General features: G+C 35.9%; 3 protein-coding genes and 1 long non-coding RNA gene across 6 annotated transcripts; 3 read left to right on the top strand and 1 right to left on the bottom strand.

The window, feature by feature from the left end:
• Nucleotides 1-586: 586 nt before the first annotated feature.
• LOC121209946 (uncharacterized) lies at nucleotides 587-8,437 on the bottom strand. Of its 3 annotated transcripts, XR_005905204.1 has the most exons (4): nucleotides 8,385-8,437; nucleotides 7,528-7,597; nucleotides 1,399-4,185; nucleotides 587-1,337 (listed from the first exon to the last, which is right to left on the bottom strand). It is a non-coding gene; the product is annotated as an uncharacterized lncRNA (long non-coding RNA). The 3 variants fall into 3 exon arrangements; XR_005905201.1 differs by having other exon boundaries at nucleotides 587-4,185; XR_005905202.1 differs by having other exon boundaries at nucleotides 587-1,965.
• Nucleotides 8,438-14,435: 5,998 nt separating this feature from the next.
• Nucleotides 14,436-15,369, top strand: LOC107952331 (EPIDERMAL PATTERNING FACTOR-like protein 1). The gene is made up of 2 exons (XM_016887593.2): nucleotides 14,436-14,873; nucleotides 14,956-15,369. The coding sequence occupies exons 1-2, from the start codon at nucleotides 14,778-14,780 to the stop codon at nucleotides 15,217-15,219; spliced, it is 360 nt and encodes a 119-aa protein (XP_016743082.1). The 5' UTR covers nucleotides 14,436-14,777; the 3' UTR covers nucleotides 15,220-15,369.
• Nucleotides 15,370-15,988: 619 nt separating this feature from the next.
• On the top strand, nucleotides 15,989-18,269 carry LOC107951725 (mediator of RNA polymerase II transcription subunit 18). Its single transcript, XM_016886864.2, has 5 exons — nucleotides 15,989-16,189; nucleotides 16,313-16,412; nucleotides 16,629-16,686; nucleotides 16,954-17,310; nucleotides 17,920-18,269. Exons 1-5 carry the CDS (start codon nucleotides 16,154-16,156, stop codon nucleotides 18,020-18,022), a joined length of 654 nt encoding a protein of 217 aa, XP_016742353.1. The 5' UTR covers nucleotides 15,989-16,153; the 3' UTR covers nucleotides 18,023-18,269.
• Nucleotides 18,270-18,379: 110 nt separating this feature from the next.
• Nucleotides 18,380-21,501, top strand: LOC107951724 (haloacid dehalogenase-like hydrolase domain-containing protein At4g39970). Its single transcript, XM_016886863.2, has 11 exons — nucleotides 18,380-18,989; nucleotides 19,087-19,180; nucleotides 19,350-19,394; nucleotides 19,505-19,555; nucleotides 19,683-19,757; nucleotides 19,980-20,013; nucleotides 20,325-20,380; nucleotides 20,501-20,560; nucleotides 20,685-20,744; nucleotides 21,015-21,061; nucleotides 21,164-21,501. Exons 1-11 carry the CDS (start codon nucleotides 18,625-18,627, stop codon nucleotides 21,210-21,212), a joined length of 936 nt encoding a protein of 311 aa, XP_016742352.1. The 5' UTR covers nucleotides 18,380-18,624; the 3' UTR covers nucleotides 21,213-21,501.
• The last annotated feature ends 298 nt before the right edge of the window (nucleotides 21,502-21,799 follow it).

The following is a 21,799-nucleotide window of genomic DNA, read 5'->3' as shown; positions in this document are numbered from 1 at the left end:
TCTAAAATAACAAATCAATATTGACATACTCATAACCAATAATAAAATGAGCAAGAAAAGTGTATGCTCTAAAGGCTTAAAATCTCACAAAAAATTATAGTTTTTGGTGTCAATCTTGCAAATCTCAAACTTGAAGGTAATACCTCAATTCAGGGAAACAACCTAAAATTTTTTAATTTTGAAAATAGACTTATCATGCTTGGTTCTCTCATATCTTAAAGTTTAAACAATCAATGCACAAATACCTATGAATTTAATCCAAAACATATCAATAAAAATCATAAATCGATAAAAAATCATTCTAATAGTAATATCAGAAAATTACTTAAACACAAGACATAATTCAGTGATTTTCTAATAATCATATAAATAACCTCCCCACACTTAAGATGTACATTTTCCTCAATGCACAAGCATAGATAATCACAGTATAATCAGAATATCATAAGAGAGGGAGAGAATTGAAACTGCCCTGACTATTGGATGAAATCTTCAAAAAAGTGAAAAGCGGAATTGTAGACAAATCTAAATGTAGTGTATGATTCTGAGCAACTAATAAGAAAATAAGCACAAATGGTGAAGAAGATTAAAGGGTTACTAACCCGATTAGAAACAACCATAATAAATAAAAATATAGTTCAAAATATAAAAGCAAAAGAAGTCTAAGAAAATAACAAAAAACATAAAAATAGAAATAAAACTAAAAATAAAGATAAAAATAAAATAAAAGAAAATAAATGGACTCAATGGTCTTCATCATCAGACACGTCGGTGTCGTGAGTCGTCGGCACTGGAGAGGAGATATGGAAATGTTGACAGATCTGCTGAAATGTCGCGTCAAAAGTGTTGAACTTTTGAGTGCAGTACTACTCAAAGTGAGTGAGCTGCTCGGAGAGGTCATCTGAAGTAGTAATAGAAGACAGGTCGGTGGCTCGAAGGTGGAGGCTATGGTGTGTCCTTGTGATGGAAAGGAACATCATCAGTGAAGTCCTCAAGTTCATTCTAAGCGTCAAAATGAAACAATCAATACTGAGAGGGATCCACTCTACGACGTCGCTCGATCATCCTCATATGTATAATGCTCGAGATTCCTTGTAGGGACATTTGGCCAACTAGTGTGAGTGTAGAGAACTACTTTAGTGTGTCTAGGAGACCGAAGTGTCGAGCGAGGCGAGTCATATAAGGGCCTAAACAGATGGGGCCCTTTCTGTGGTGGTCAATTTGATGGCGAAAGGCTAGAGTAATGAAGTATGCCAAATTAATGATATGCCCATTTGCCATGCTCCATAGAAAATAAGCATCATGAGTGCTAACGACTCCGGTACTCTCTCTCCTACCTGTCAAAGTGTTAGCTAAAAATGCATGAAGGTACCGTAAAGCTGGAAAGAGAGAAGTTACCTTCGAGCGACTCGTATCATAAAGTGTCTAGCTCATTGTAAGCCCTATCCAACAATGTGATGGTTTGTAATGGATGTCTCGATTAAGTCGAAAGAAGTTCTCGGCGCTCATAAATTCCTTTGTGTAGAGTCCCATAATAGTATCGAACTCAGGGATGTTCATATGGCGCACCAAACCACCAAGTCGAAAAGTGATGGTGCCTAACTCATCATGAATCATCATGACCTACTGTAGAAGCAATGTCGTGTAGAACTCCAAGTAAACTTCATGTAGGTGGGTTTGATGATGGAGAAGAATCTGTCCTACGGAGCTGTGGCAATAAATGTGCGAACATCATCAGCTAGTTAGACCTACTCTAACACGACCCAATCGATACAGCGGCTTAGACCGAGCAGGTGCTGTCTAAGTAACTGAAATAGATCTTCCTGAGGGCCTGTAGAAAATCGAAGATAAGGGTGGGAGGCCTCTGCGGAAGCGCTCAAGGATGAGGTCGCACCATGGGTGTTCTGCTTTTTCGAAGCGGGGACGACGACCTTAGATTTGCCTCGTGTGTTCGTCATGGTGTGCCTGAAAAAGGAAAAGAATTCATCACTAAGTAAAGCATCACCAAAGGCCAAGAAGGTAAAATTCAATTAATCCTAACTAGCAAATTACTCCTAAAACAATAAGGAATAATAAAAATCAAATCATGGCATTTTGAAAAAAAAATAATAACAGGCATAAATAAATTAATAAATAAATCATTCAAATACTAAGAACAAAGAACAATAGTAATTGAAACAGTAGCAAGAAAGTAAAAATAATAAAACAAGAATGAATCATAATAGTGATTATAAAAATAACTAAAATAGTAGCATGAAGAATAAACAGTGGATAGTAAGAAAATGAAACAAAATAATAAAAAGAGCAAGTATAATAAATATATATATAATAGATTCAAAATAATAACAATAATCATATTGATTAGAATAACTAACCTAAACTAGCTACAGCGAAATAGAAGTCAACATAATCAAAAATTAGAATAATAAACTAAAATAAAGGATTAATAGAATAATGAAATAAATAAGATACAAAATAAAATAAAATAAAATAAAATAAAAAATAATAAGAATGAATTAATAAAAAATAATAATAAACAAAAAATAAAAATAGGAAAATGAGGAAAAGACCGATGGAAAAGTGTTGGGGTGGACACGCAGCGGTTGGGTGGGCGGTGGTGGAGCGATCGTGGGGTGTGTTGTGACGAGAGTGAAGGAAAGGGAAAGGAATGAGAGGGGAAAGTGGGGTGGTTCAATGGAATGGGAAAGAAAGGGAGAGGGGAGTGGTGCGACCGGGAATGGGGGCGTGAGGTTCGATTGGAATAGGACTACAGGAAAAAATGGGATAAGGGAAAAACGAATGGAAGGGAGAGAGGGGGATGCTAGGGGTTGTGGTGCGTTGGGGAAGGGTCGAGTAGCTGGAAGTGTTGGGGGAAAGGGGGGAAGGAAAAATGGATAAATATGGTGGATTCAGCGATGGGTAAAGGGAAAATGTTGAAACGACAGAGAAAATGGGCTGTCGGGGTTGGTTGGATTTACAAATGGAGGGTGAACGACGGCCGGAGAAGGGTGGTTGAAGGGTTACGACGGCTAGGGTTGAAGAGGGGAGGAAGAAGACAAAATAAGAAAAAAGAAAAGAGATTAGGGCTTTTATGGGGTGACACGGTCGTGTCACACACTCGTGTGGTTCTTTCTAACCCGTGTGCATTTTAAAAATACAAGCCCAGTCTTCACACAGCCTTGGCCACGCCTATGTGTCCAGGCCGTGTGGTACACACGACCGTGTTACATGGCCGTGTGCATCCTCCTTTGCTTCTCTCATACCCCTGTGACCTCCCACACGCCCGTGTGGCTCGGTTGTGTCTCGTACACGGCTGTGTGCCTTGCCCGTGTAACTCTCTAACTTGTTTTAAAATTGAAAATTTTAGCTCCAAGTTTCACACGGCTTAGGACACGCCCGTGTGTCCAGGCCGTGTAGTCCACATGGTCGTGTCACACGCTCGTGTGGACTATTTTAGGTCGTGTCTTTATCAATTTTTGAAGAATTAAGTCCTAGGATCCATACGATCAAGGACACGCCCGTGTGTCTAGGCTGTGTAACTCACTGTCGATTTTCTTCAAATTTTAAAACTAAGTCATAGAATTCACACAGCCTAGGACACGCCCGTGTGTCCAGACCATGTGGGTTTTAAAAACTCTTTTTTTTAATTAATTAATTTAAGAAAATGTCATGAGAGAAGTTAGCAATGTTAACGCCTGGGTTGCCTCCTGAGAAGTGCTTATTTAAAGTCTAAGCTCGACTTACCTCGTATTCATATTATCACGGTGGTTTGCGGAGTCTAAACTTCCCTTTCTCGCTGCCAATTCTATTAACAAAATAAGGTTTGAGTCGAGTAATGTTTACCTTAAAACTTTCAAATTCAGAATCATTTACCTCGATTGTACCGTATTGGAAAACATTCAGTATTGTAAAAGGAGTTGCTTCGTTCATATTAAGCTCTGAAGTGGCAATTTGATGATCTGTTTTATCTAACATTACCTAGTACCTAACCTTAAATTGGTTCGTTCTATCCTTGTGCTTGTCATGGCGTCGCTTTGGTTCTGTATTTTGTATTCTCGGTTTCTCCTTGACATGTGTCTGCCATTTGTCTAGTTCATCGATCTACATCCTTCGTTCTTTATGAGTTGTTCTGTTTTTGTCGCATAAGCTAGAACGTGGCTCTATCATGTTTTTCCAAGGTGTTTCCTGCAAAGAATGTTGAGCCACAAGGTTACTCATATTAACAGAACTCGTATAATCAACTCAATCACTAGATATCTTAGCTGAATCATGAGCTTAGAGTTTAATCGTGTCATCACCTACACGAAGTATTAATTCACCTGTACCAACATCGATAATAGTTCTGGCAGTTGCTAAAAAGGTTCGTCCTAAAATTGAAGGTACGTCACTATCCTCATCCATGTCTAAAACAACAAAATCAACTGGGAATATGAATCTATCAATTTTCACAAGTACGTCTTCAACAATACCCCTAGGAAATCTAATGGTTCAATCTATTAATTGAATACTCATCCTAGTTTGTTTAGGTTTCCCAAGACCCAGTTGCTTAGACATTTTATAGGGCATTACATTAATACTTTCCCTTAAATCAGCCAAAGCATTAGCAACATTTAAAGTACCAATTAAACAAGGAATAGTAAAACTTTTTGGATCTTTTAATTTATTGGGTAGTTTATTTTGCAAGATAGCTGAGCAAATTGCATTTAGCTCTACATGCGACGAATCATCTAACTTCTATTTGTTTGCCAAAAGCTCCTTTAGAAATTTAACTGAATTGGGCATCTACGAAAGAGCCTCAATAAACGGTAAGTCAACTAGTCCATACCCAATATGACATCAAACTCATTGAATGGTAACAACATCAGATCGGCTGGAAAACAGTGACCTCTAACTATCAAGGGACATTTCTTGCATACTTTATCGACTATCACATGCTTGCCTAAGGGGTTTGACACCTTAATCATAAACTCCATAGACTTACCAGGTATGTTTATGCTAGACACCAATTTCATGTACACATACGAATGAGTAGAGCTAGGATCAATCAAAGTAATAACAACATTATCATAGAGAGAAAATGTACCGGTGATCACATCGGGAGAAGATGCATCTCACGTATGCGTATGGCGTAGGTTCTAGCCGGAGCTCTAGCTTCGGATCTCCCTGTGGTGTTTCTCATCACATTCTTGATGCTAGCCCCAAATCTAACATTTTTCTCTGGTCTTCCTTTAAATTTGTGCCACTCGGCCTTGTACTCTGAAATTTTCCTTTCTCATTTATCTCAGGGAAATTCTTCATAAAATAGTCTTGAGAACCACATCAGAAACAGGATCCATCGTTCATTCTACACTTGCCAAAATGACTTCTACCACAATGCTGGCACTTTGGTCGAGAAGACCAGACGTTACCCACACTAGCTACCGATGTAGCAGGAGATTTAGAATCTGAATCTTATTTCTTACGATCTCTATACGAGTGTTTGGCTGACGCATGAGGACGGAAGTAAACGTTTCTGGATTTCTTAGACTGAGATGGAAATGACTTGCTCGAATGTCTCTTCCTTGCATCCCTAGTTTCTGCCTCGATTTTTTCTCCTTAATCAATTCTTTGGCCTTACAAGCTCGATTAACGAGCACCACTCCTTTAATTCAAAGACATCAACTGACAATCTGATATCCTCATTAAGTTCATCTTCAAACCTTCGACACATCTTAGCCTCAGAGAACACACACTCCTGAGCATACTTATTAAGTCGGATGAACTCCCTTTCATATTCAGTAACCATCATGCGGCCTTGTTTCAAATCAAGAAATTCCTTATGCTTTTGATCCATGAATCTTTCACTAATGTATTTCTTTCAGAATTCTTCTTGGAAGAATTCCCATGTAACCCTCTCGCGAGGTACTACTGAAACTAATGTTTTCCACTAGTGGTATGCCGAATCACTCAACAAGGATATGACACACTTCAAGCATTCTTCGGAAGTACAAGATAATTTATCGAATACCCTGATGGTATTCTCAAGCCAGAACTCTGCCCTTTCGGGATCGTCATCTTTATTTGCACGGAACTCCTCGGCTCCATGCTTTCAGATCTTGTCTACTGGAGGTCTATTCAGTTTCAAAAAATCCATACTTTGGGGTGCTACAGAGACAGGTTTAGGAATAAATGGAGGTGGAGGGGGTTAAGTATTCAGGTTTGCTCGAACAAACTCTATGTACCATTCATTCATCATGTGGAGAAAGGCTTTCTGAGCTCCTTCTCCCCCCTGACTAACAGTGGGAGGTCAATTATTGGATGGCACCGCCCATTCAGCAGGAGCCGGTGCATTACTTTCTACATCGCCCACCATAGTTCGATCGGGATCTATTATTATAAGAAAACATGATAACAAAATCAAGAGTCATCATACTATCACAATTTATTTGTGGCATGTATAGCTAGACTCATACACACGCTAGGTTAGTCCGAGAACCGATTAAACCATAGCTCTGATACCACTAAATGTAACACCTCTTACCCGAGTCCGAGGCTGAGACTGGCCACGATGCATTACCATGCTTAACCACATGCATACATTTGTTTCTGTGTTACCAAGACTTGATCAAATTTAAAACTCTTTTAAACTTTGCTTAAACCCCTTAAAATGGGCCTACGAGGCCTCAAACTTTCCTTGGAAACCATTTGGAATCAACTCGGGTCCTTAAATAGACTAAATAAAAATGACTCTTGAAACAGGGCACACGCCCATGTGGAAGGGCAACACACCCGTGTGGTCATTATAACATGGCCGTACTGATGGGGTGTCATTATAACATGGTCATTATAACACACAGCCTAAGCATCTAGGGACACGCCCGTGTCCCATACCCGTGTAAATTAAATTCTAAATTTGAACCTATAGGGGTTTTCATACGGCCTGACATATGCCCGTGTCTGTGGCCCGTGTCCTTCACACGGTTATGACACTCCCGTGTCTAAAAACCTTGACATTCTGTTTCTGACGTTAGTATCCCATTAGGGTACATGGCCAAGGCACGCCTGTGTGCTAGGCTATGCCTTTTACACGGTCGAGACACACGGTCGTGTCACTACCTGTGTGTTTACTACCATACATACTGACTTGAAAAATTTACGTGCAAGAGACACACGGCTGGACACCACGCCTATGGGGTGACACACGGCCTAGACACACGCTCGTGTGTTTATCCGTGTGGAAAATATAAGGCTATTTACAAATCCTTATGCCACCCTGAAACAAAATTTAATACCAGCTAACATGTCAAAGTATAATTTAATATGAGTTCTCAACCAACAACCATAGCTAAGGCCTATATACAATTACAAATTTAACCATGTCAACAATTTCACATTCGCAAAAGACTATCTTGCATTCATATAATGATTATAGAAAATGAGTCAAATGTTAAAATAAGCTAACATATTTGGCCCCAAAACAATGTGACACAAAAATAAAATCAAAGGTTCTTATACATGCCATAATCAAAATGATAAAACTAGCTATACCAATTGATTTAAGGATAATGTGACTGGCTTTAATGACGTAGGCGACGATCCTCGAACTACTTTGGCGGCACTATAAGAAAAGGGGAAGAAAAGAGGGTAAGCATGAGAGCTTAGTAAGTACATATATGCAAATAAGTGTAACTAGAAACACATTCATCTAACAATGGCTTATCATACTTAAATGATATATCATTTTAACTTCACTATCTTGTTCTTCTTTCTTTTACTCATACTTACTACATCTCATCATACTAAGGATTTCATTCGAGAGTTTAGTATACATACCTGTAATTACCCATAAAACAACTCAAGTTTATTCTCTCTATTGACATACCTCATTAGAAGTATCGCCAATCCATTCGTCGAGTTACCCATTTGGATACTCAGAAATACCAATGAATACACGGCTAGTTTACTCTTAAGTACTATACAAGTAGCCAAAGCTACCTCGTACTTTGTAATACTTTCATATTTGAGCTACTCACGAGACTTTTCACCAAGTCAGTACCATACCCCATAGCTTTATCATGTAACACTCGCTCGTTGAGCTACTCACAGGTCTGCACACAAAGTCAGTACCTGAACCCACATTACGTAATTCACTTATCTCATGAAATCAGACTCAACTCATGAGTTCAGATTGCTCAATTTCTCATGACTTATATTTTATATCCTATACTATTTTCGAGGTTCGACGAGTTCTCGTGTCTAACCTGATGTTGTCGCACTCGTTCATAATATGAATTTACTCTTATTTCGCACTACTTATACTTTCATGGTATCAAGTAAGATTATGATACATAAATAAAACATTTGAAAGTAAGATAAAATAACACATTATTTACCTATGTACTTACCTCGGCACAAAATGATGGGAACGAGCCTAATCCTCGTAAATTTTGTTCTTCCCTCGATCAAGACCCGAATCACGTTTCTCTTGATCTAAAATGTCAAAAATTAGCTTATTGAATACACAAATCATTCAATTCAACTTAAGACTCATACTTTGGCAAAAAGACTGTTTTGCCCTTGAACTTCACAAAAATTACGAGTTTACCCCTAGGCTCGAAAATCAATTTTTATCAAATTTATTTATTAGCCAAGCCTAACTGACCATTTATTTCTCTAATGACCACCCTAAATTCTCAATATTTCACAACATTACTATCTATTTTACAAACTTTACAAAATGGTCCTATTAGGGTTTTCAAGAGAAGTCCCTTCACAAAAGTTGTTCATTCAATAACCAAGACTCATTTTCTTCCATAAAAACTCAGTAAACATACAAATCCTTTCATGGTAAGTCTCTAAACTATCAATCATTTCACAAAATAGTCCCCTCAATAGCTAGATTAAGCTTTAGGGGTCCCAAAAGTACAAAAATTATCAAGAATAACCCTCAAATTGACTTACTTGCAAGAGGCTATCTTGGCTGAAACTTCAAGGCTTCAGAACCCTTATTTTTTCTGAGAATTTCAGTGAAGAAGAAGAGATGAAATGAGTGATATCACCTTTTGTTTATTTTATTTCTTTTTAGTCAAACAAGTCACCAAATTTTTACCTAACATTGACTAGCCTAATTCTTTGTCCCTATGGCCGGTCATGCTGCATTTTAAGGGTCTATTTTTCATTTAAAGACCTTAAATTTTGGCTCTCTAGCTATTTGGTATGTCTATCAAGTGAAATTGAACTTTTACCCTTTATGCGATTTAGTCCTTTTTTTGCGATTAAGCTAACAAACGCTAAAATTAATTCACAAAAATTTTCATGCACCTTTATAAACATGCCATCACACATAAAATAATATTAAAATAATTTTCCTGACTTTTGAATGGTGGTTCCAAAACCATTGTTCCGATTAGGCCCATAATCGAGCTGTTACATAGGGTCTCTAAATTTATTTGCACGAAGGAAGAAATATCATTCATCAACTTAGCTGTCTTAGCCGGTAGAAAATACTTTAGTAAAAATTTCTCAATCATTTGATCCCATGTAGTGATAGAACCTCGTAGTAAGGAGTTCAACCACTGTTTAGCTTTATTCCTCAACGAGAAGGGAAACAACCGTAGTCGAATGGCATCATTAGAAACGCCATTAATCTTGAAAGTGTCGCAGAATTCGAGAAAATTAGCCAAATGAGTATTTGGATCTTCATCTTGCAAACCATTGAACTGAACAAACTGTTGGATCATCTGAATGTGTTCGGTTTCAGTTTAAAGTTATTCACAGCAATAGTAGGTCTCATGATACTCGATTAAGCCTTAGTTAGAGTGGGCTTAGCATAATCGTACATAGTACAGGGAGCAGGATTTGGATTTACAAGGTTCCCAACCACCACAAGAGGTAGCTGATTATTTTGATTTCTAACCATCTCTTCAGTAACGATAATAACGTCCTCTTGCTCTTCCACTATATTCTGTCGACTCTGCCTTGCTTCTCTATGATTTCTGCGAGTTGTGCTTTCAATCTCACTGTCGAATACTAAAGGTCTTGACGGGTTTCTTCTAGTCATAAACTAAAGGAACCTGCTAGAAACAAACAAAAGAAAAATTAGAAAACAAAAATTAAACTAAAAAAAATAAAATGCAATAAAAAAATGGCTAAACTAATAAAAATCTAGTGTTCCTAATATTTTAGTCCTTGGCAACGGTGCCAAAAACTTGATGATCACTAAACTAACTAAAATTTACGACAAAGGCAAGCGCACTTATCGAATAATAGTATAGCTATGGTGAGTTGGGAATATCGTATCCACGAGGACTAAAAGTACTAGTAATTAACTTTTTTTCTATTTTTAGCCTATAAATTGAAGGGGTTGTTTTTAATCTAAAATTTAACTAAACTAATTACTAAGAACACAACAGAGAATGAATTAAGAAAATAATCGAATAAACAAATGATATAGACAATACCCAGGAAAGAATCCACCTAGACTTCACTTATTATTCTGAATTTGAATTAAACGATTTATTCACTTGTGCCTTGATCCGTAGAAATCCCTAAATTATGTTAATATCTCTTTCAAGAGTAAAAATAACTGACTCTAGGTTGATTAATTGAAATATCTTTCTAATTAAAACCCCTATTGTCGCATTAACTCGATTTATGGATTCCCCTATTAGATTTAACTCTAATCTGGTAGATTGATGTCGTCCTATTTCTAGGATTGCATGCAACTCCACTCAATTATGCTAGATTTACTATTAGATAAGGACTTTTGCTCCATTGAATAAACACATTAACATGAAATATCCTGAAAATATCAAAACACGAAATAATCATACATAATTGATAACAAGAATTTAAGTATTTATCATGTAAATCAGAAATTAAATAACAAGATCCATCATAGGTTTCATCTTCCCTAGGTATCTAGGGAATTTAGTTCATAATCTGGAATAACATCATCTCAAAGTTAGGAAAACAACAAAACGTAAAGAAACCCAAGAAAACTTCTAAAGAAATTAAATGGAGACCTTCAATCTTAAAGGAGATATGCTTTTGAAATAAATTTGATGGAGTTCTTCAAGTCTTTTTTTCCTTCTTCTTTGTGTGTCCCCTTTAGGTCTTCTTCTAGTGTGTATTTATAAACTTTAGAATGTTCAGAAAGCCTAAAAATTGGGTTTTTCTGTGTGTTTGAGAAACAGGAAGCGATATCGATACCGGTTGGCACATGGGCATGTGTCCAGCATACCCAGCCCGTGTGGAAATGCCCAGGCCGTGTGGTTCCTAAAGATATCTCTTGTCTGATTTTGGCCTGTTTTTCGCTCCTTTCACTTCCCTAATGCTCATCTAAGTATAGAAACATAATTTTAAAAGATTAGGAGCATCAAATTGACTAATTTACATAATATATAATTCAAAAATGTGTCAAGAATGGGATTAAAAACATGTTACTTTTATGGTTTATCAGTCATGTTAAATGGTTGATTCAAATGTTATAAACTTGCTATAATAGGTTTTGTCATGATCTGGCATAGGTAAAATTCGTAAATTGATTGAATATAAACATATGATTTGTTTCAAAATTATTGAATAGGTACAAAAGAAAATGTATTTTGCCAAGAACATGGGCAACGTTGCAACCAAGAAATTCCAACATCGCAACTTCATCCGACAATAAGTGACGTTGCGATGTGGAGAGATTTGACGTTGCAACGTAACTCACTGAGTTGACGTGGTCGCGATAAAGAAATTATGAAGTCGTGACGTCGGCCTGAAATTTTTAAAACTTTATAATTTGGTCCTAATTCATGTTCAAGTTAGCAAAAGAGCTTTCGTAAGCTCATGTGGGACTTAGAAATGATTGTGTAACATACTTTTAATAGGAATGGTACTTAGGTTTTGTCATGATTTGGCATAGGTAGGATTGGTAAATGATTGAATGTGAACATATGATTTGGTTGGAAATTATTGAATAGGTATAAAAAAAAAGTGTATTTTGTAAAAAATAGGGGCAACATTGCAACCAAGAAATTTTGACTTCGCAACTTCGTCCGACAGTAAGTGGTGTCGCGATGTTGAAAGGCTTGATGTTGCAACCTAACTCACTGAGTTGATGTGGTTGCATCAAGGAAATTATGAAGTCGCGATGTCAACCCGGAATTTTTAGAACATTATAATTTGGTCCTAATTCATGCCGGAGTTAGCAAAAGAGCTTCCATAAGCTCGTGTGGGACTCGAAAATGATTGTGTAACATACTTTGAATGGGAATGATACTTAGTTACGAGTAGGAATGACTGAATGTTGCAAAACTGTCTATAATTGCTTTGACGATGGTTGTGGCATCCTGCAGCTCAAACCCGATGGTTGAGTTAAGTGAGGGGTGTTAGAAGTTATTAGTGAAGGATAGATTAATGACTAATGTAGAAAGGCTTTGAAGGGGTTTATCTGAAATTGAAGAATGTGGTATATATGGTGCAAGCAAAGAGACGGAGTCGCTTGTAGTTCGCAATTGTGCCATTGTGGTAACCATGTGGATGAGAGTCATTCTGCAACATATGTATGGGGAATTTTTCTCCCCGAATCTGAGTAATTGGATCAGTAGCAGCATTCTTAGTACGAATAATTTAAAGTGGACCGTGGATTGGGGCAACCTTTTAGAATTCCTTTGCTGGAGAATATGGAAACGAAGTAATGTTGTGGTTTTCTCTGAGTGAGACTCGTTGGTTTGAAGATGCGGTTGAGTGTAGTATTAGCTGGGCTAAAATTTTCAAGCAATATAACCATGTTTATTCTTCTACTTGCGTCCTAGATTCAAGGCATGAAGAATGAAGACCACGACTTGCAGGATGGGTCAAATTAAATACGGATAGTTCGTGCCAATTAAATTCTCAATGTGTGGGTTCAGGTGGTTTACCGGGAGATAGTACAGGTAGATGGTTGTTGGGATTTATAAGGTGTTTGGGGGCTCTTTTCCACTCCAAGTAGAGTTATGGGCTACGTTCGGTGGTCTCTCTCGTTAGTTTGGAACGAGGGTTATCGAAATGTGTTTCTTGAGATGAAACTGATCATAATAGCTGCTCCGTTGTTTCAAGCATTAGGGGATTATTGGACTGTCAATGGAATGTTAAAATTGAACATGTGTATAGGGAAGGCAATGTGGCTGCAAACTGCTTGGCTCATGGGCTCTAATGGTGGTTATGATTTATGCATTTTAAGGGATGTTCCTCATAGGTTAGAGTCCATTCTGTTTGATGATTAATCTGGTATTGCTCGTGGGCAAATGTGCCCCGATGCTACGCCTAATAGTTTAGGCTGTGTAGCCTCTTTTATTGATCCAAAAAAGAAAAAAAGGTCCAAAGTCTTACAATAAATACTTTGATCGGATCGAAGATCAATTAGAGATTAGAATTTTTCTTAAGCTCATTTTGTTATTTTATTTTGCTAATTATTCTTTGGATACGAAGCAGTATTGGGATCAAAGTGAGTCTTGAAGCAAATCTTCCTTTTTTTGGGGGTCAAAGTATTGAAGCAAAAATGATAATTTTGTAGTTATTAAATGCTGGAAATTAATTACTACTACCTCCCCTTACGCATTTTTCACCCAATTCCAAGTGCCAATTTTTCTTTTTAAATGGTAGGATTTAGTTTTAATACTTTAATTCGGTGAATTTTAATTTTTATATTTTTTGAATTGGTCAATTTTTATTTTTGTATTTTTTAAATTTTTAAATTTTAGTCTTAATCCATATGGTAACATTTAAATTTGTTTAGCTAAATTTTGTTATTGGTTTTGCACTATAATAAAGTTGTAAATCTAGTCCATCTAGTCTCCAATTTGATCATTGTTAGTCTTCATACTTTTTAGATTTTGATATTTTAGTTTTGATTCAAACGATGGTTATTAATTGACTTTTTTGTCAGTAATATATAAAAATAACAAGTAAATATGACATTAAACATAGAATATTATATTTTTTTGCATAAAATTTTAGAAATAGTAAAAATTAATGAATTTAATAATTATTATTTGGTCAGGATTGAAATTTTAAAATTTGAAAAGTACAATAACAAAAAATGAGGAAATTGAAATATATGAACTAAATGTTCTTGCACAACACACAAACTAATAGTAAAATTTAATCAAAAGAAGCTTTAGCTTACTTAATAACTAAAATAAGGCAGACCTAATATGGTGGTTGGTTACATCGTCCTTTAAAATGTGGTTGGATTTTAATCCCTACTCATGGGAATGTAATATATTTTATGGTCAATTGATTATTTTTTCGAAAATATAGACGATGAATAAATTAACTTGTTTATGATTAAAAATTAGAGAAAAACCCAATCCAATGAAGTAAAGAGAAAAGTGATTAAAGTCCTTAATGGTATTTCAACGACGAAAGTTGAAACATTTTCATGTAATTCCCAATTTATAAAAGATAAAATTAGAGTTATTTGGTCCCCCTCCCCTTTCCTTTCTAATGCAGATTCTCCCAATTTGTTTGCCAATTCTGTATTGTTCTTTTCACTCTTCTGCCACACTTCTCGCCCTCTCTCTCTCTCTCTCCCATGTACATTAATGCTTAGACCACCACCCACCACCACATACACCAATTTTTGAAACCTTCCCTTCCTTTTCTTCCTACTCACTTTTCTCATCGCTGACCCTATTTCTTCTCTATCTTGCTTTGGGTTTTTTACTTCGCAGCAGAAGTAAGTTTCATATGTACTTGAACTTAGAGTTCCATTACTATTCCCATCTTTTTAGTTTACTTCCTTGGTTACATGAAACCCTTTCATCATCATGACCTCACTTGTTTCTCCCCTCCTTAACACCTTCACATTTCTTTTGCCCCTTTCCTTTCTTCTTCTTTCCTCTCCAACCTCTTCCCTTGTTCAGGTTAGGTTTCAGCTCATATATCTTTCATTCTTTTCACCATGTTTCTATATTTGATCTTTGATGATGTTTGGGTTTTCAACAGGGTTTATATTTTGAAGACAAAACAAGGTTGGGATCAACTCCTCCAAGCTGCCACAACAGATGTAATGGATGCCACCCTTGCAAGGCAGTTCAAGTACCTACTACACCATTACTTAGCCATTACCACCAATTTCAACCACCTGGTTCGAGCAAAGCAATCACTAATCCCATGGAGGTTTTTTACCCATCATCAGGCAGTCAATACTCTAATTACAAGCCCCTTGGTTGGAAATGCCACTGTGATGATCATTTTTACAACCCTTGAAAAAGATCAAGCCTTTTAGCATGTAAAAGAAAATTGTTTAATAGGTGATTTTGGTGTGTTTCTGGGAATTTTTTTTCTTCAGATTTTTAGCATTAATGTATACATTATTGTATCTTATAATCATTATGTACAAAACTTAATTCTCCTCAACTTAGCTTTTGATTTTGTCCGCTTCTCCCCTTATCTTCTCGGCATTTTCACGCCCTCCTTGCTTTGGATAATTTATAAATATATATTCATGGTATATGTTATTTACATTAATTACTTAATTTTTTAATATAACAACTTTAGCCCTCAATATTTTTACGTCAATTTAGTCTTAATTCTAAAAAATTTAACTCTTAACATTTACAAATTATGTAATTTAGTCTATTTATTTTTCAAATTTACTTTTCTTTATGATCCTTTCTAAAAAAATAAATTTATTAACTAAATTTAATAAAAAATATACCAAAAATATAACCACTAAAAATTCAAAAAAATAATTTTCATCTTTTCTTATTATTTAAAAATGCAAAAAATAAAATAAAATTCACAATATGTAAATACTGAGAATTAGTCTTTTTTGAAATCAATACTAAATTATCATAATATAAAAATATTAAAAATTAAAATTACTATTATACTAATTTTAAAAACCGTAAACTTATCTTCTATAAATGACCAAAAAAATAATTTAATAATCGAGTGATCAGTAATGTAATTTATCCTAAAATTAAAAACTCTAATAATATTTCTAGTATTATCGCCCAACCTTTAAAGTTGTTTCCACCCATAATTTAGTTCGGGTCGGGTGACATCTCGGGCCAAGCAATGCCCGTATTACCATTCGTATAACGAACTGAGCTCGAACCGGATTTTAAGAAAGGCAAGGGTTTCGCAGTTAGCTTACTGCTTGCATTTCTTCGTTTAACATTGAAAAAAACTTGTAAAAATGGAGTGCGTAGTTCAAGGAATTATAGAGACACAGGTAAAAAAATTCACACCCAAAATCATTATTTTATGTCTATTTTAGAAATTTTATAAATTTGGGGATTGGTTTAAACAGATTTGTTTTTGTTCATTCTTTTTTTTTTTTGGGTGAGATTTGCAGTATGTTGAGGCACTTGAAATTCTACTTCAAGGTCTTTGCGGTGTAAATAGAGAACGCTTGAGGGTACATGAAATTTGCCTTAAAAGTGGTCCAAATCTTGGTAAGTCTCTCACATTTTCAATACACAGAAGAGTTAATTATAGTCTACTAATCTATCCATGACGTGTGATGGTATAAGCATTTTTCCCTATTTAGTTAATTTTGTAAATAACTCTCCTGCTGAATCATGTACTAATTTATAATTTATAAAACAGCAATATAAATTAATTGATCAAGTTGTTAGGTTCTGCCTTGCTAATGCCTAAGAATTTTACAGGATTTGTTACTTCCGAGGTCAGATTATTGTGTGATCTTGAACAGTCCGAGCCTGCTTGGTAATTTGGAGTTTTTAATTGTGCTTATATTATATCAATTCTATATAATTCGGACATGGATGTGTGAGTGTTTGGGATGGATATATTCAATTTTTTTCAAAGGTTGCTCCGTGTTTGGGGTTTCATATTCTCATATCCATGTCTAGATATACAGTGGATACAGTGTCGGACATGAATACTTCAAAAAAAGTAAAGGGTCAAGAATAACGTAGTTGGTGTTATTTTTTGTTGTGTTGGGTGGTTATTAAGTTTATATAATGTTTGTAGGACTGTGAAACATGTTGGGGGTGCAATGAGGGGTGCTGGAGCAGAGCAAATCTCTGTGCTGGTTAGAAGTATGGTAGAAAGCAAAGCCAGCAAGAACGTGCTTCGATTATTTTATTCACTTGGATATAAGTTGGATCATGAGTTGTTGAGAGTGGGATTCACCTTTCATTTCGAAAGGGCTGCTCAGATAACCGTGACTGTCTCATCGGTTAATAAGATGCTGAAACTGCACGCAACGGATGAGGCTGTCCCGGTAACACCTGGTATACAGATGGTTGAAGTGACCGCGCCTGCAACATCGGAAAATTATAATGAAGTCGTTGCTTCTGTCTCTTCTTTTTGTGAATATCTTGCACCGTAAGAGCCTTTTTTCTTCTTGCTTATTAAGATGCATGGCTATTATAGAACTTGTCACCTGAAAATAGGATCCTCAAACATGATTTTGTGATCGTTATTTCGTGGTTTTGATTCTTTCCACTGATGATATTTACTACAATTGGCTAGACAGCATTCATTACACTATGCAACTACTAGGGGGACTGCCAGATATGAGTATTGGTCACTGGTCACACAAGTGTTAGACATGAGTGTTCCTGGGAAAATGAGAAGTCGAAATAACATAACTTTGCAACTGTGAAAAACGCGATGCACAACAAGAATTTAAGTAATTGGTCTAATCATAATCTAGTCTTTTAAGCTCATGATGATTGTATAAATCATCATAAATATGAATTATCATTTGTATTAGGCAGCAGGAAAACCTGTTTCTAGTGATTATAATAGATTAGTGTTTCTTATACCATGGTTATGATTTTAGATATTCAGCTTCTAGCACATAGGATATGGTATTTTGATGGATCCTGAATGAAGGATTTGTGTTAGCGTAAGAAACTGGTGGCTTTGTCATCTAATTTTGATTGTATAATTTGTATCTCGGACAAAGCTTTGTGGTGTTTGATTTTGCAGGCTGCTGCATTTGTCAAAGCCAGGCGTTTCAACCGGGGTTGTCCCGACAGCTGCTGCAGCTGCCGCATCTCTTATGTCAGATGGTGGAGGCACAACTTTGTAATAGGATTTGTAAAGGTTGCAGAATGTTTATAACAGGGTACTTTTTGCATAATTGATGATTCGTCACATTTCCCCCCTCTATTATTATGGCTATACTCAAGGATGCTATTTTTGATCCCATGTTCCAACTTCAAGACGATTTGTGGAGTTTCCATAATGTGTTGGTGGAACTACTGTGTAACTTAGTCGTTTATGTTAGGCTTGACTTGAAATTCGATTCAAATTAAATTTGATTAAATATAAAACTAACTTGAATCATGGTATTTGAATGATTTTTGAAATACAAATTAAAAAAATGTGGTGTCTTAAGCTGAGCCAAAATTTATTTTCATATAATTTATAATTAATATTTACTTTTCTTCGACTTCATTTGTAATCATATATCGAATTGGTTGATTGAATTGAGAATTGATTGAGATACTAATACCGAGAGAGGGTTAGAGGGGTTGGCATGCAAATCCAATTGCAAAATTGTATGCGTTAAAAGGTAACGTTGAAGCTGGAGAGATATCCACAGCCACACGAACCAAACCCGCCAAAAAATTACCTCCTTTTTAACTCGAAAACTCTCCATTTTAAACCAATCAGTGAAGCAAATCAGCCATGGCGTCTCACTCCACACTCTTTATCTCTCCTCAAAACCTCTCCTCCAACTTCTCTTCTCTCTTTTATTACTCACCACGGTCCCTCACTTTCAGAACCAAAAGGTCTTCCTCCCTTTCCTTAACCACCACAAAGCCCCGACGACTCTACCTCTCTGTCTCAGCTTCCCATTCCCTTCAAGCTCTCATTTTCGACTGCGATGGTGTCATTCTAGAATCCGAGCACTTGCATCGCGAAGCTTACAACGACGCTTTCGCTCACTTCAATGTTCGTTGCCCTCCTTCTTCACAGCCCCTTAATTGGGACCTTCAATTTTATGATGTGCTCCAGAACCTGATTGGTGGTGGCAAACCCAAGATGAGATGGTTCTTTCTTTTTTCTAAATATTTCTGGGTTTCTTTTATTGTTCTTAATTTTTCTTGTTGCTGATCGGTTTAATGGAGATTTTTGGTATTTCTGAAGGTACTTCAAGGAACATGGATGGCCATCTTCTACCATATTTGAGACGCCTCCTGAGAGTGATGAGGAACGAGCTAAGTTAATTGACACTCTTCAGGTATTATTAATAATTATATAGCTTTGATGTAGTGACTGCCAATGCCAATGAAATCAAGGGGAAACAGGGAATGGAGGTCCAATTAAGCTTTAATTTGATCTTTGTATAGGAATTGTGAAATTCTCTTTATTGAAGAACTTATGTACGTGGTGCTGTTACATCTTTGTAGGATTGGAAGACTGAAAGGTACAAAGAAATAATCAAATCTGGAACTGTAAGCAGACATTATTGTTTATCACATTGCATTTTCTTTTATCTCTTCATTGATTCTGAATTGGTTATCCATATTATTGAATAAAAAGAGAGTGGTATTGTTTTGATCAGGTGGAACCTAGACCTGGAGTTTTAAGATTGATGGATGAGGCCAAGGCAGCTGTAAGATACTCTACTTGTTTATCAATTGAGATTGATAATCAATTCATGATCCTTTCATTGCAATCAATCCAAATGAATTCAATACAATCCTTTGTTTGTGATGCCATTTTCTTTCTCCAATCTGCAGGGGAAAATGCTAGCTGTTTGCTCTGCAGCAACTAAAAGTTCAGTTGTACTCTGTCTTGAGAACCTTATTGGAATGGTAATTTCTGGTGGCGATTCATACCTAAACTGTGAGGTATTGTCCACTTTGATCCAAAAGTTTCGTGGTTTGTCTCATTAAAGACATCTCTTGTGAGACAAAACCATGAGAGTTTCGAGTGAAAACCAAACAATATCTCGCAGTTTTGATTCCAAAATTATTGATCAACAAGTATCCTCACTTTTGTTTCCTTATTCTTATATTATTTTCCCCTTGTTATAGGAGCGATTTAAGGGGCTTGATTGCTTCCTTGCAGGTATGTTGACTACTTCTAAAACATATGTTTTTGTTGTTAGATATATTTTAGACCTGTGTGAATCAAAATATGCACTGAATACTTTCACAAGTCTGATTCTTCTAAATGAACTGAGCTCCTTATAAAAGTCTTCTAGACAAGCTCATTTATAACCTTGACCTGTTTCTAAAGCAATAACTTCATTGGTTGCCTTTTGTTCTTTGGTCCCTCTAGCTATGCATTTTGGCCCATTTCATTTTGCCATTTCTTTCTTTTATGATGATTCTGTTCTTAAAACCCAATCTTCCTTTTGTTTTTCTTTATGCTTGTAGGAGATGATGTGAAGGAAAAGAAGCCAGACCCATTGATATATCTGACAGCTGCCAAGGTAACTTACTAGTTAACTCTATCATGTGCACTTAACGATAATGTTACTTATGCTTATATTTTTCATCTCAGTGTTTGCTTGCTATATCTGTATCTGATTCAGAAATCTTATTTATGACAGAGATTAGGTGTGTCAGAGAAAAATTGCTTGGTGGTAGAAGATAGTGTGATTGGGCTTCAGGTAATGCTCTATTCTCTAGAAAAGAGATACCATGTCTCCAAATATTAGTTTGGGCATTGTATGCACTGAACAAATATATCAACCATAGTTAAAGTTTTATGCAAAACTTATTCCATCTGTGCAGGCAGCAACTAAAGCTGGGATGTCATGTGTGATTACCTATACTTCTTCAACTGCTGACCAGGTAAGTTCTCGAAGCAATACTTGCTGACAGCCAATGTTACATCGTTTAACACACACATCTGATACATATATTGGCATGAAAACGGGGACATGGCTTCACAAGGACCTTCCAAATACATGGAAAAACTTGAAAATAAAATTGAACATACTCGTGTTAAATATACGCTTCGTATCCTACACTCGCACTCGAATCCGATTAACATAGCTAACAAGTGGTAGCTCAATAGTTTGCTGATTGAGTAACTAAGTTCTTTTTCCAAATTCAATTCAGGATTTTAAAGACTCTATAGCAATTTACCCTGATTTGAGTAATGTGAGGTATGCCACCATTTCATTTCAGGCAGTCTATTTTTTCTTTTTCTCTGTCAAATTATTATTATTATTATTATTTAATTCTGTGGAATCTGTTTTTCTATGCAGATTGAGTGACTTGGAGTTATTGCTCCAAAATAAGGTTGCTGCTAGCTAAGGGATTCAGCCATCAGCACAATCCTTGGATTACAAAGTAAGATATGCCACTGATCTTATAATTTTTTTTTTCTTTTTTTCTACTTGCCTTTAAGCATTTGTTGTTATAATCATACAAGTCAGCCATTTATTTTACTTACCTTGCCCCCTTAAAGAAAAAAAAAAAAAAAGGAAAATGCATGGAAATTTCAGAGATTGGTCGTGTAGTTTTATATGCATGGCTGGGAAATTGTAAATGTATAAGAATTGTAACATTTGAGGCAGCAATATATTGGAATGATTTGATTTTAGATGTCTCTCTTTGTTGGTGCATATTCATGCATACAGTTGATGTCTTGTTGGTTGGGAGTAGGTTGTGCTCTTAGATTGCTTTTGAGCCGGCAGCATATCCAATACGCATATAATTTTGTATGTATATTTAAATAAGGTTAACACAATTAGATGACATGTTTAAAATACAAATTCAAATATTTAGTAAAAGTTAAACTCAATTGCTTGGTACAATAAAATATGAGATTAGGATCACAATATCAACATCTTCTCTAAGACTATTTTGTCTACTTGGTACCAAAATTATTATATATGAAA

This window comes from Gossypium hirsutum, chromosome A02 (genome assembly GCF_007990345.1).
Source record: "Gossypium hirsutum isolate 1008001.06 chromosome A02, Gossypium_hirsutum_v2.1, whole genome shotgun sequence".
Taxonomy (NCBI): Eukaryota; Viridiplantae; Streptophyta; class Magnoliopsida; order Malvales; family Malvaceae; genus Gossypium; species Gossypium hirsutum.
The sequence above is the reverse complement of the archived record's forward strand: the minus strand, read 5'-3'. Positions and strand labels throughout refer to the sequence as shown.

Bases quoted from the DNA above. Each gene is read 5' to 3' on its own strand.
- LOC107952331 (XM_016887593.2), top strand. From the start codon at position 14,778: ATGACCTCACTTGTTTCTCCCCTCCTTAACACCTTCACATTTCTTTTG. The intron at 14,874-14,955 runs GTTAGGTTTCAG...GGTTTTCAACAG, and splicing joins CAACCTCTTCCCTTGTTCAG to GGTTTATATTTTGAAGACAA.
- LOC107951725 (XM_016886864.2), top strand. From the start codon at position 16,154: ATGGAGTGCGTAGTTCAAGGAATTATAGAGACACAG. The intron at 16,190-16,312 runs GTAAAAAAATTC...TGAGATTTGCAG, and splicing joins AAGGAATTATAGAGACACAG to TATGTTGAGGCACTTGAAAT. The intron at 16,413-16,628 runs GTAAGTCTCTCA...AGAATTTTACAG, and splicing joins TAAAAGTGGTCCAAATCTTG to GATTTGTTACTTCCGAGGTC.
- LOC107951724 (XM_016886863.2), top strand. From the start codon at position 18,625: ATGGCGTCTCACTCCACACTCTTTATCTCTCCTCAAAACCTCTCCTCC. The intron at 20,014-20,324 runs GTATGTTGACTA...TTATGCTTGTAG, and splicing joins GCTTGATTGCTTCCTTGCAG to GAGATGATGTGAAGGAAAAG. The intron at 21,062-21,163 runs GTATGCCACCAT...TTTTCTATGCAG, and splicing joins CCTGATTTGAGTAATGTGAG to ATTGAGTGACTTGGAGTTAT.